General features: G+C 43.3%; 1 protein-coding gene across 4 annotated transcripts in view; it reads right to left on the reverse strand.

Moving 5' to 3' along the window:
- IFI35 (interferon induced protein 35) overlaps positions 1-13,720 on the reverse strand; it is a 247,484-nt gene that overhangs the window by 73,137 nt on the left and 160,627 nt on the right. For all 4 annotated transcript variants that reach the window (XM_086924056.1, XM_086924058.1, XM_086924055.1 and 1 more), the window contains 2 exons: positions 6,547-6,694; positions 5,237-5,343 (listed from right to left, as the gene is read on the reverse strand). In XM_086924056.1, the coding sequence (XP_086780182.1) occupies positions 5,237-5,343; positions 6,547-6,694 (255 nt within the window). The remainder of the gene's footprint in view (positions 1-5,236; positions 5,344-6,546; positions 6,695-13,720) is intronic.

Below are 13,720 nucleotides of genomic sequence, written 5' to 3' on the forward strand. Positions count from 1 at the left end.
CCATTGGTGGCTATAGATATACTACCCCAGAAAGATATGAAACTCATTGTCCGTGTTGTGTCCTAATTGGGTGGTTCTAAGGCAGCAGATCCATTTAACTTCAATCTGTCCCAATAGCAATTCTCTATTCCCACCCCGTGGATTCTCTATTATATAATCAATCCCAAAGAACCAAAAACTTGGATCATTTGGATGGGCACGTTTGTAGTGCTCAGTCATAGGGTATCTTGCGTACCCATTCCGCAAGGCTCAACAATGTTCCTGAATGTGTGTCTTCAAGGACTGGACTGTACTGCCCACATAAATCCTATCACAACCACACCCTACTATGTAAACTACCAACCTTGTGTTGCAACTGAGGAAATGTCTTATGTGATATGTTTGGCTTGTGTTAAATCCAAATTCCTTCTTTTTATTTTTACCAAAACGATACACGCAACAGCCATTGCAGGTGAAGAAATCGAATGGTTTTGATGGTAGCCATGAGTTATTGTTTTGTGCAGAGGTGACATAACTGGAACACAATGAATTAATCAATGTACGACCTCTCCTACAGACAATTCTAGGGTTTTTGTCCACCTCATTGCATAACTGGGGTACTTTTGTAAGGAGATGCTAATGTTTGCTTAGGGCCCTGTAAAATCTTTTCACTGTGGAGCTTATATGTAGTGATAAACATGGGTTTATTGGGTCCCTGTTGCTTCCTGTTTTGTTTCTTATTCTGCCTTGTCTTTAAGGTGGCATCCCTTGTTACTTCCAAAACTTTCCTCTCAGCCTGGGCCAAATATTTTGTCTCATAACCCCTATTTAGAAATTGTGCTTTGGTCTGAGAGGTATTTGCCTTAAAAGGCAAATCCTCACTGCAATTTCATTTAACACGAATCATTTCTCCCTATGGGATATCTTTAACAACTGAAGACACATGTGCACTGGTAGCATGAAGGATGCTATTTCATGCTATCTTTTTGCCGGAACATTGTACTGTGAATAGTGCTCTCCTTTACATAGAAGTGCAAATCCAAAAAATCGATTTTTTTCTCTGTGGCAATTCATGGTCAACTTTACGTTATATGGATTGTCATTTAGATATCGAAAATACTGTTGGAGTGCCTCACACGAGCCCGTCCAGAGGCATATTATATCATCAATGTACCTCCCCCAAAAGGCAATATAATCTGTCCAAGGGGAGACACCCTTACCCCAGGGCATGCTCCCTCTCATACCAGCCCATAAAGAGCCCGGCATAAGAGGGAGCAAACCGGGAACCTATGGCTGTTCCCTGGAGTTGGTGATACCAACATCCATCATTGATAAAATAATTCCTTGATAATATGATATCAATCAACTCCAATATCATTCGATTTCTTTCAAAGTGATCGGCCCGATCCCGGTCTAGAAAGGATTTCACTGCCAACAATCCAATGTTCTTATGTGTGCATGTATAGAGACTTGTTACGTCAACAGTTATACATTGTAACTCTTCAGACTAAGTGAAGTTATTAAATTTGGTCAATATGTCTTTGCCATCTCGTCTAAATGATGCTAGGTTGATGACAAACTGTTGAAGTGTGATGTCCATAATTTCGGACAATCTCTCAGTAGGTGATCCCTCTCTCGAAATGAAAGACCTACCAGAGGGGAAAACACCCATATGCATGGTGATCTTGCATTACTGACCCTTAAATATCGATAAACCTCATCAGACAAAAGGCACATGTTGACAAGAAGGCTGTCAGTTACTCTTAGATGGCATATTGTGCTTTGAATAATATAGGATTACAATTGAGGTGGGTAAGGGTAAACCACAACTTGCATCGGCCCAACATGGCTGCCACTCACTAACATATCGTTATTAGTATTATGAAATTGGTGCAATTTCGGGGAGATTTGACGTAGATTGGTTTTTCCACCATTGAACTGTTGCTATATAAACATGGGCTTACTCATTGGCCGTGTTTGAAGGACTGAACGCAGCGTTTTTGTCTTGCAATACTGATCCAGGTAAGATAGCATCATGTCTCTCTTGGTGCTTTGTTTTAAATACAGACTGATGGGGCTTACCCTATACAGTCATTTACTAACAAAGAAATGTTGAAAGAGTGTCATAGCGCTGTGGGTAATTGAGATGTCTTCCCAGTGGGGGATGGATGTTTGTCCACTTTGAGACAGGAAAGTTTTGACTATCTGCACATTAGCTGTGTACCCATATGACTAAGTGCGACTTTCCGGAGCTCTTTAGCAGACGGAAACATTTGATTATCGGTACACTAACAATATTACCAGATGACACCGTGCCATTTTTCCTGGGCTCCCTTAACATACTGGCCAACAAGATTTGACTGATTTAATTTGGTACACATTGGAGTGTCATTTGGGAATTGGATATAGGATATTGTCCATTTATCTGTTGTAATTGGAATATGGGAACTCGGAACCAGGACTATGGGTTAGGTGCTAGGGGAACAATTATCCCCACAGAAAACTACAGACACTTGTGATGCAGAGTGAATAATAGAGAAAACAATTGATGGACCAAATGGAAATCATAATTGACACCTAATTCTACATAAATATTAGGTAGGTCTTGTTGTTTTTCTTAATAGAGATATGGTGGTATGTTTGTAGCAACTTCTTAGAAGAAGCAGGAGTTACATATGTCTGTATAGCAGAACAGTGTATCACTACAATCTTGGAACTCTGTCCTGCCAGACGGATATATGGAACACTCAAATGTTACACACGTAACCAATGTGACACATTTGAAACAATCATGACAATCAAGCTTGAATATGAGAAACATAGGGTGTTCACACGCCATTTTGGGTTGATGACTGATATAGGTTTGAGTTTGTGCAATCAACTTGAGGTGAGGGTGCATTAAGGAAGAGACATGTAAATTACTGTTTAGGCTTATAAAACCTGTTTTGTAAACAGGGAGCTCGCATACACTAATGTGGAAGTTTGAGTAAATTTATACATTTTACTGAAGTAAATCTGAAATAAAAGTAAAAACCTCAAGGTTGTGTTTGTGAGGGAAGCCTGGACACGTGCAAAGCACCTTGTTCAACCTCCAGCACGTTTGGCTGAAGAATGTGTGCAGCGAGACTGGATGCATGATTAAGTGTGGAGCTCCCCACAGACTAGACCAGGCATCCAACAGCTACTGCACAAGGCCAAATGCTACGACATGTAAGGGGATGGGTATAAGGATATCGGGGGAAGACAATGCAGGACCACTTCTGGCCACACACAATAAGAACTGCAAGGACAACATCGGCCATGGCCTGTGTCGAGGCCTTGCACCCAGCTGACTTTGTATCCAATCTCGCACCAAACCGCTCTAGACACCACGTCCAACAGAGACAGTCATGGGTTCCATGCATAGGTGGATGTTCTGTTTCCATTTTCAATGAAACAATGCAGTTAAATGACATAAGGCATAAAAAGCAAGACATAAATCGAGCTCCTTCCATTTTGTGCCATTGTTAAAAGTGTTTTTCACAAGCTATAAAATGTATATGTTCATAATACATGTTACAAAATATTTGAAGATGGCACTGAAGCTTTCTCTCCAGTAGAAAATCAGGAGCTATTTTGACATAAGGTCCTGATTGGGCTATTCAGTTGTTTTTGATAATCTGCAGTTTCTCATCAAACATCAATCATTGGACATGTTGCATACTGCACTTGCCTTGTACACATCACTTTAGTACAAAAGGTTCCCAACAGCTGTCAAACACTCCTGTCATTTCTTATTTGCAATGGTTACTGTATGGGGTCACAAAGGACCTCCATTGTCGCCTTCTCCCCAATGAATGATTGATTAATTGATTAATTTGGGATTATTTCTCAAATACTTTTACATCTGTAGTCTAACTCATCCAACAGACGCTAAGATAAAGTCAATCACCAGGAGAGAGATATTTTCATTGCATTGCGAAAAGGTTAGGTGATCAGAGATGGAACACACATGTAAAAGGAGTGAGTTCAATAGTTTTGGTCCAGCCACTGTAAGTGCCCTACAACCCTACTTAGTTCTGACGTGATGAAAAAAGGTACTTGAAGTAACAGCAGGGGGCTGCCAATGTGACTTTAACTGGTAAGTGGCATGAGACAATCCTTGAATAGATATAATGCAAAGAACCTTGAACAGAATGTGTTGTTTGGCTAGGAGCCAATGCAAAGCTTTGTAAGCATCATTGCCATGGGTGAAATTACAAAGTAGCATTGCGGGGTAGGCTGCAAATCTTGGAGACCATGCTGCTTTTTAAGAGTAATGCAAGAGAGCGAAAATTAAGAGCATAGCCATAATCAAAAATAGAGAGTATGTGTGTTCCCACAACATAGGCATAAAAGAACAAAAGCCAAACATTTTCACCGTCTTTACAACTATGAACAAAATAGACATTGCTGACCACTGCAAGTTAGTTCTGGTCCAAATATAACAAAGGCTCTTCACCCAGCCACAGACTCATGGCAATTGACCATCGATGTTCACCAGAGGTCCAAGAGGAAGGGTCTTTTCAAAGCAACAGAATCTCAGCCTTCTGCATTCAATTACCATAATGCAATTAGCCTCCATGCACTGACGAAGTACTTCCGATTTCTTATGCAGGCGACTGCTGACTTTATTGCTAAAGTAATCAAACTTAATACACACTTGCATGTCACTTGCATGGAGAATTTACTGCTATCTAAAGTATCTAACCAGATCTTCTAGTAATATAAGGTAATATTTATGCAGCCATGATAACACACATGGCTGAGCACTGACTACAGGCTTTAGAAGCACGCTAATGACAACCAGATGGTAGTGTGGTTAGGAAGAGATGTAGACACCACCGCTGAAATCTTCCAAGTCTTCCCTTGTGCTGTTGATGGATGGATAGGCGGCAACAGACTCTAGAATAATAGTATCAACATTTAAATCTTGGCAGTGTGAGCAGAGAACTTTCCTTTAGTAAAGATTAGGAAGGGAAAATAAATGCTGTCTCGAAATCCTGGTTCAAAGTTATTCATGTGTTAAAGAATCTTTACGATTTCTTCCAATTTACTCGCAAGGCAATTACTGCAAATATGTTTAGTACCAGAATTCTGGCTCAACTACCCTAGTTTCTAGATTTGGGGAAAACAAACCCTATCGCCTGGTACATAAGGCCTTCTATGTAAACATAAAATATACTTGTTAACTGCAAATTATATTATGAACAGACCAACTGAAGGCAGGGAGAGTTACCTCGATGGAAGACGGCATTGGCAGCTCAACGGCACTGGCTTGGACTCGCATGAAGCATTCTTCAATCTGGATTTTGTGCTCCTTCTGCTGAATTACATTCTGTGCAACTGAAAAGAGGTAGCAAAAAATATTATTGGTTAAAGTCACTTGTGCTCGCCCAGTGAAACACTACCATTCCGCCTTAAAGTTTCAGATTCAAACCTGTACACTTTTATTAATTCCCACACAAATATATTGGCCACTAAAATGAAATTTTCCAGCTCAAAACACAAACTAAGCCATGGTACAGCTCAATAAATACAGAAAATGCCTACCATTCTGCAGGTGAGTAAATAACAGATATTACTATTACACAACTTAACAATACTAATTTACTTGACTTCAAGGATTCAATACCATGATCAGCGAGATGCTTTCAAGGCTCTCCAGCTAAGAATTAAGGGCCAGATGTACAACGGATTTTTACATGTGCAAATGGGATTTAGACCCGTTTGTGCATGTAAAAATCCTGTGGGCCATGTACTAAACCTATTTTGCGAGTCGCAAATTTGCGACTTGCAAAATAGTGTTTAGTGACTCGCTATTAGGAAGGGGCGTTCCCTTCCTGAATACGAGCCCAACAGCTATGTAAGAATGTTTTGCAACCGCAATTGAGGTCGCAAAACACTTGCAACCCTTACAAAATGAAAATGAAAAATTCAATTTTTTTTAAAAAAATCATCCAGTTTTCTTTTAAGGAAAACGGGCTGCATTTAATAAGAAAACTTCATTTAAAAGCAGTCCCAGACATGGATGTCTACTGACCCCAGCAGGCCACCATCCCTGGGAGTGCCTGGCATTCCCAATGGGGTCGCGAATTGCTACAGCCTCATTATTAGGCTCATGAGGCATGCACTTTTTGACCCCATTGAGAGTCGCAAACTGTCTCAGACACTGTTGTACATTGGAAATTGTGACTCGCAATTGGCGAATCGCAATTTTCTAAAGGTTGTACATCTTGCCCAAAATCCCTGAGCTTTGCTGTAGCATTTTGTATGGGTTTCATTTTGACGTGCAGGCTGCCTTAGAATGACATATCAAGTGAATTATTCAACTTATGATCCTGTTTTGAGGGATGGTGAATTGTGACCCTGGGTACAGACTAAAGATGCTCCACACTGCACTGTATCTGTCTGAAGGCGCCCGTGTCCTTCCAAACATAACCAGATACAACAGAGGGTCTATTTGAACAGTTCTTTAGTTCAGTGGTGCCTAAAAGTGAATTTCTGTTGGACCAAGGCCTTATGTTCTAGGGTACCCATTATTCTTACCCTCCGCCTTTTCAAAGGTGATTAAAGCCGTCCCTCCAGACATTGGATACAGAATTTTAGGTCTTATCTCAGTGCAGCATTCTTTTGACTTCCCATCGCTGAGGGCACCTTTAAAAACCACTTGTCTCTCCGGCCTCACACTTGAGATCTGAAAGATATAATGTTGTGATAAAAATGAAAGGTTTGAAACAATTACTGAGCACGTTATGGGTAGAGTGGTGGCGAAATACCAGGTGTCTATGTAATGACAACTGCGATTGATCTTTCGGTTACTTCATTCAAAGCATCATTCTACCTTCAGTCGGCTTGGGACTTTTTCTGATCACTTACTAAAACTAACCCAATAATAAGAAAACCTCCCCAAAACCGTAATACAAGAAGTCCAAATATTTATGTAGCATTTTTTACAACCAAACAGTTTTTCACCCTTTTCATTTTATATATAGTCGCTATAGAATAGGTCTAGGAGAGAAATATAACATACAAAAGTTAAGTAAATCTTACATGACTTAACCTAGGCATGCTGTTTTCTGGAAGACAATATTCATTAAAATACCACGAAGACATATCATAAAAGGGAAAAGGTGCATTTACTGAAATCAGTCACTTTGACACACACCACTCTCTTAGCAGCACATTCCAATATGTGGGAGATTTCTATAAACTTAGCACTTTTCACCACATGCATGGATATTTTCAGGAAGCATCAGAGGACCTCTGGACCTTCACGATTCTACTTTCTATCCCTTACTACCCATCATAAATGTAATGAGCATGTCGATGCCCACCAATATTCCTATTCATCCACATTCATGCACATCCAGACACCTATTAGAGACACCTTACATGTGTATACACCCATGTTCATATTTACGCACACCCATTCATACTCACCCATATTCACATGCACCCACACCACCCATATTCATATTTATGCACAGCCATTCATACTCACCATTATTCACATGCACCCACACCACCCATATTCATATTTATGCACACCCATTCATACTCACCCATATTCACATGCACCCACACCACCCATATTCATGTTTATGCACACCTATTCATACTCACCCATATTCACATTCACCCACACCACCCATATTCATATTTATGCACACCCATTCATACTCACCCATATTCACATGCACCCACACCACCCATATTCATATTTATGCACACCCATTCATACTCACCCATATTCATATTCACCCACACCACCCATATTCATATTTATGCACACCCATTCATACTCACCCATATTCATATTCACCCACACCACCCATATTCATATTTATGCACACCCATTCTACTCACCCCTATTTATATTCACCCACACCAACTGTATTCATATTTGGACACCCACAGTCACATACCCTTATTTACTTAAGCCAACATTCATATTCACCACATGTATACACATCCACATTCATTTGACTCCACATTCATATTCACCCGCATTTCTATTCACCCACAGTCCTACATACCAGTATAAACTGAGACTTAGACACCCATATTTATATCACAGACACGCACACATTCATGCACACCCATATTCATATTCTCCCACTCCCATATTTACAGACATAAACATTCATGCACATCTCATATTTATTTTACAATTGTACCAATGGGTAGCACTTTGCGACAAGGCAGGGTTTGTTGGGGATGGTGTTGTCAGTGGTGGAGGCAGATGTTGGAGCCAGAGGGAGCAAAAGATTCATCGGGGGGAGCACACAGCCTTACCATTTCTTTTCTTCAGGAAGCGACTCATATGTGCGCCTGTAGTTAGGCTTGAGTTGGTTAGCCCATTCAAAAAACATTTAGTATATTGCTAATAATGTTTTGCCCACTCGATGAATCTTCACCAGATTTGCAGAGCTCTGTGTCTCCAGATTATGGATCCTTGTTCCAAAAGAAGGATTGATTTGTTAAAAGACAATGCAAAGGTTGTGCAGGCATCAATAATCTGTGCAAAAAATCCTTTTGCGGGTGAAAGTTGCACGACTTTGTCATTTGCATTGCATGAGCACCGTCAGTAAAGCATAGTACAGCTGGTCGAAGATTTGAGTTAAAATGAAAACATTTACAAACATAAACATGGTTATAAAGAGAGGCAGTGCCTCGCGGAAATGTGTGCCCAGAAACGTTTTGTCCACAACCATGGCTACTATCACTTTATCATAAACAACATGGAAAATATGTTAATCGTTTTCACTTCATATGGTAAAGGAAAGTAAAACGAGAGGGGAGAAGGAGGTATTTAATGCTGGCAGCTAACTTATAGACTCAGTATAAGAAGACCTACTGTGAATTCCAGTTTCCCCACTCAAATGGTATCATCTTGGGCAATGCAATGTAATTGGCTACCTCAGTTCCTTCATCGGTTACTTCATCTTAGCAACTTAATGTAGCATTCCAGTTTGCAGTGTGCACTATTGTATTGTACTTGCATTTCTGAAGAGCATCCTTTAAGAGTGAGAAATCCTTTAGTTTGACAAATGGCATGAGCGATGCCACCAAAGGCAAATTGTGCGCTATTCAAATGGCAAGGACATAATGTGAACACGTGCCCATGAGTAGTGCGCCCAGGGTTAAGGTTTCGCAAATAGATACTGTGGCAGAAATTCTGTAGAGTAATCACATGCAGCTTCCCAGTCCCCTTCACCTACACATACACACCCCCTTACATGCTGTCCTGACCTAGGGCTGGTCTGCTCCATGTGTGCTGCCTGGCAAATATGTACAAATCAGTTCACAATTCAATAAAAGGCATGTTTCCTTTTTTTTCCTTTTAAGAAGCCATTAGGAATCCTACAGTCCGAAGCCCTCGTGTGCATCAGTGTGCATGTCAAGTAAATATACCTCTTGATGTATTTGTTAGCAGCTGACAGATGATTGTGTTCATTCACAGAGGCCCACGTCTACCCCAGATCGAAGAATGGCTTCAGTTCATGCAGCTCAGTGGCTCTGGTCGCTCTCTTCCAGAGTTTCTACCTCAATTCATGCATATCCTTTAAAAAGCAAGTATACCAGACTGCGCAGTGCCATATGTTCAAAATCAGAAAGCCTACCTGGTGGTAGGAGACTCCCGCTTCAGTCGAGCTACAGCATTCCTACACTGGCTTCTCTTCAGCAATGGGTCTCTTTTAAACTCCTATGCATAGTGCACCATTTACAGAATAAAATGTCTCTTTTCGAGCCAAAGACTTGAGGAGATATTCCCCTAGCAGGACAATATTATAACTCTCTGCATTTCACGGTTCTCTAAAGCCTGACATGGTGGAAAAGATTTCCCTTTAGAACTCCATATTTTTGGAATAACTTCAACTAAGAGCTCCACATGATTTAAAATCATCTAGCCTTCAGGAAACATTGTTCTTCCACTGACCTGTGCTCCTCTTTGGGCCAGGCAATCAACGTTGTTAGAACTAGGAGACACCCAAATGACAATGCAAATGCTACTTACCAGTATGCATCTGTTCTTGGCATGTAGGGCTGCTGACATTCATATCTGTGCATAGATCGCCGCCTAGTGTTGGGTCCGGATGATTGCACATTGTTGTCCTGGAAGAGTCTTCGAAGTATCACGAGATAGGTGGCTCCTCCCCTGGACTACAGTGCGCATGGGCATCGACTCCATCCCCAGATTGTTTTTAGCCATTGTGGCCGAGATGGAGTGAACTTTGTGAGTGATGACCATGGCATGAAATGCATGTAAATACTGCAGCTGCTACAGGCGCCGGGGAGGAGGGCGGGCGATATGAATGTCAGCAGCCCTACATGCCAAGAACAGATGCATACTGGTAAGTAGCATTTGCAGTTCGAGGCATGTGGGCTGCTGAATTCATATCTGTGCATAGAATACATAGCAGTCCCTCCATTAGCGGCGGCCGCCCGTGCCAGCTGCAGCAGTTTGGAAAAGTGTCTTGAGAACAGCCTGCCCTACAGCTGCCTGCTGTTTAGAGTGCACGTCTACACAGTAATGTTTTGTAAATGTATGTGTGGTAGACCATGTGGCTGCTCTACATATGTCCTCTAAGGGAATGTTTCCAAGGAAGGCCATAGAGGCCCCCAACTTTCTGGTGGAGTGGGCTCTTGGTGGAATTGTAAGAGTGCGTTTAGCTTTTGCATAACAGATCTGAATACATTTCACGATCCACCTAGCAATACCAGCCTTGGAAATAGCGTTACCCTTGTGGTGTGACGCAAAGGCAACGAAAAGCTGCTTAGTCTTTCTAAAATCCTTGGTTCTGTCAATGTAATACATTAGTGCCCTCTTGACGTCAAGGGTGTGGAGCATCCGCTCTGCCAGTGACTCAGGATTTTGGAAAAACACTGGCAACTCAATTGTTTGGTTTATGTGGAATTGAGACACAACCTTGGGTAGAAATTTAGGGTTAGTGCGGAGCACTACCCTGTTAGCATGAACCTGGAAGAAAGGCTCCTGAATTGTGAGGGCCTGCAGCTCACTAACCCTCCGTAGCGATGTAATTGCTACTAGGAAAGCCACCTTCAAAGTCAAGAATTGAAGTTCGCAGGAATGTAGTGGCTCAAAGGGAGGACCCATCAGCCTTGTAAAAACCACATTGAGGTTCCATTCTGGAGCTGGAGGGGTCCGTGGTGGAATGACCCTTTTGAGTCCTTCCAGAAAAGCTTTGATAGCAGGCACCTTGAAAAGTGAAAGGTGCTGTCTATTTTGGAGGTATGCGGCCATCGCAGACAGGTGAATGCGGATGGAAGTATATGCCAAATTACACTGGTACAGATGAAACAGGTAACAGATGATGTTCTGAATGGAAGCATCTAGTGGATTGATGTTGTGGTTTGCACAATAAATGACAAACCGCTTCCATTTGGCCGCATAACAGGCTCTAGTAGTGGGCTTTCTTGCCTCCCGAATGATGTCCATGCAATTCGGAGGAAGGTTAAGGTAGCCAAACTCTAGGACTTCAGGAGCCAGATCGCCAGGTTGAGCTGTTGCGGATCTGGGTGCTGAATGTCGCCATGGCTCTGCGTCAGAAGGCTGGGTGTGAGGCGAAGCCTTTGATACGGTACCATGGACAGTTCCAGAAACGTGGTGTACCATGGTTGGCGAGCCCACGTTGGAGCAACCAGGATGAGGGTCATCGAGTGTTGCCTGAGCTTGCGTGCCACCAGCGGTATCAGGGGTGCTGAGAGAAAAGCGTACGCAAATTTGCCTGACCAGTTCATCCATATCGCAGTGCCCTGCGATTGCGGGTGTGGGAACCTGGCGGCGAAGCTTTGGAATTTTGCGTTCTCCCTTGTGGAGAACAGGTCTATTTCTGAATGACCCCATGTCTGAAAGTACGGCTGGAGTACTGATGGGTGTATCTCCCACTCGTGCATCTGGTGGCTTTGCCTGCTGAGCAGGTCCGCCATCTGGTTGTCCTTGCCTGGGAGGTGTTCTGCCATGAGAAAGATGTTCCTCTGAATGGCCCACTTCCACATGCTCTGAGCCAGATGAGACAGCTGTGGAGAGTGTGTCCCTCCCTGTTTCTGAATGTAGTACATGGCAGTCATGTTGTCCGACCGGATCAACACGACCATGTTGCACAGATGTACTTTGAACGCCTTTAAGGCCATGAAGATTGCCATCAGTTCCAACACATTGATGTGCATCTTCTTTTGCTGTAGTGTCCATAGTCCCTGCACTGTGTAGTGAAGTACATGCGCTCCCCAACCCTGGAGAGAAGCGTCCGTCGTCAGGATAATCTGTGGCACAGGCTCCTGGAACGGTCAGCCCTTGCAAAGGTTTTGTGGATTCCACCAATGCAGAGAGTTGTATGCCCGACCGCTCACCAACACTAGGTCTTTCAATTGCCCATGAGCCTGAGTCCACTGACGTGCTAAGCACTCCTGAAGCGGGCGCACATGTAGTCTGGCGTGCGGGACAATGGAGATGCAGGAGGCCATCATGCCGATCAACTGCATGAACACTCGTGCTGGAAGTGAGTGTTGAGGTCTGAATTTTTGAATCAGCGATAGAATGCTGTTGATCCTCACTGAATTTGGCTGTGCTGTAGCCACCAGAGTGTTTATGGTCACGCCCAGATACTGCCGTATGTGAGCGGGCTGGAGATGGGACTTTGGGTAATTCAGTGAGAATCCCAGATCGTGCAGAAGGTGATGGTTTGGGACACGTGGTCAGCGCACTGTCTGTGCGACTTTGCTTGAATGAGCCAGTCGTCCAGATAGGGGTATACGTGGATGTTCTGACGTCTTAGATGCGCCGCCACTGTCGCCAGGCACTTTGTGAAGACCCTGGGCGCCGTGGTGACCCCAAAGGGCAGAACCTTGAACTGGTAGTGCTGGTCTTGAATGGTGAACCTTAGATACTTTCTGTGTGAAGGATGCAGGGGAATGTGAAAATATGCATCCTTGAGGTCCAGAGTTGCCAGAAAGTCCCCTTGCTGAAGCAGTGGGAGAACCTGTTGCAGAGTAAGCATATGAAAATGCTCTGACAGAATTTACATGTTGAGAGGTCTGAGGTCCAGGATGGGCCTGAGAGATCCGTCCTTCTTTGGGATTAGAAAGTACAGGGAGTAAACCCCTGTTCCCCTTTCCTGCAGTGGAACAAGCTCTATTGCCCCTTTTTGCAGCATGACCTGAACTTCTTGCTGCAACAAGTGCAAGTGCTCGCCGGACATAGGACGGTTGTTTGGAGGTATGTTTGGTGGGATGGAAGTGAGTTCCAGACAATAACCGTACTGAATAAGAGATTTGACCCACCTGTCCGTGGTGATGGACCTCCACACGGGCAGGAACTGCTGGAGTCTCCCCCCGACCGGTGTTGTGTGGTCGGGGGGCAGTGACAAGGCGTCACTGTTTGCTGGCGGTGGAGGACCTGGAGCTGTTATTTACACGTCCTCTGCCCTTGACGTTGTTGCCACGGTATCCACTCCTACCCTTGTTGGTATATGAGGTTTGGGTGTTAGTCTTATAGAATTGTGTGGATTGTGACGCTTCACCCCTTGAGGTGCCTCTGTTATTGGAGCGGCGAAAGGAACCACCCCGAAACTGCTGGGACTGAAGGGCACCCATAGATTTAGCGGTGTCAGTGTCCTTCATCTTTTCGAGTGTGGCATCTACTTCAGGTCCAAACAGGTGGTCTGGATTTACTGTTTGGTTGAGGATGGTGGTCTGAATG

The sequence above is a fragment of the Lissotriton vulgaris genome, chromosome 5 (genome assembly GCF_964263255.1).
Source record: "Lissotriton vulgaris chromosome 5, aLisVul1.2, whole genome shotgun sequence".
NCBI lineage: Eukaryota > Metazoa > Chordata > Amphibia > Caudata > Salamandridae > Lissotriton > Lissotriton vulgaris.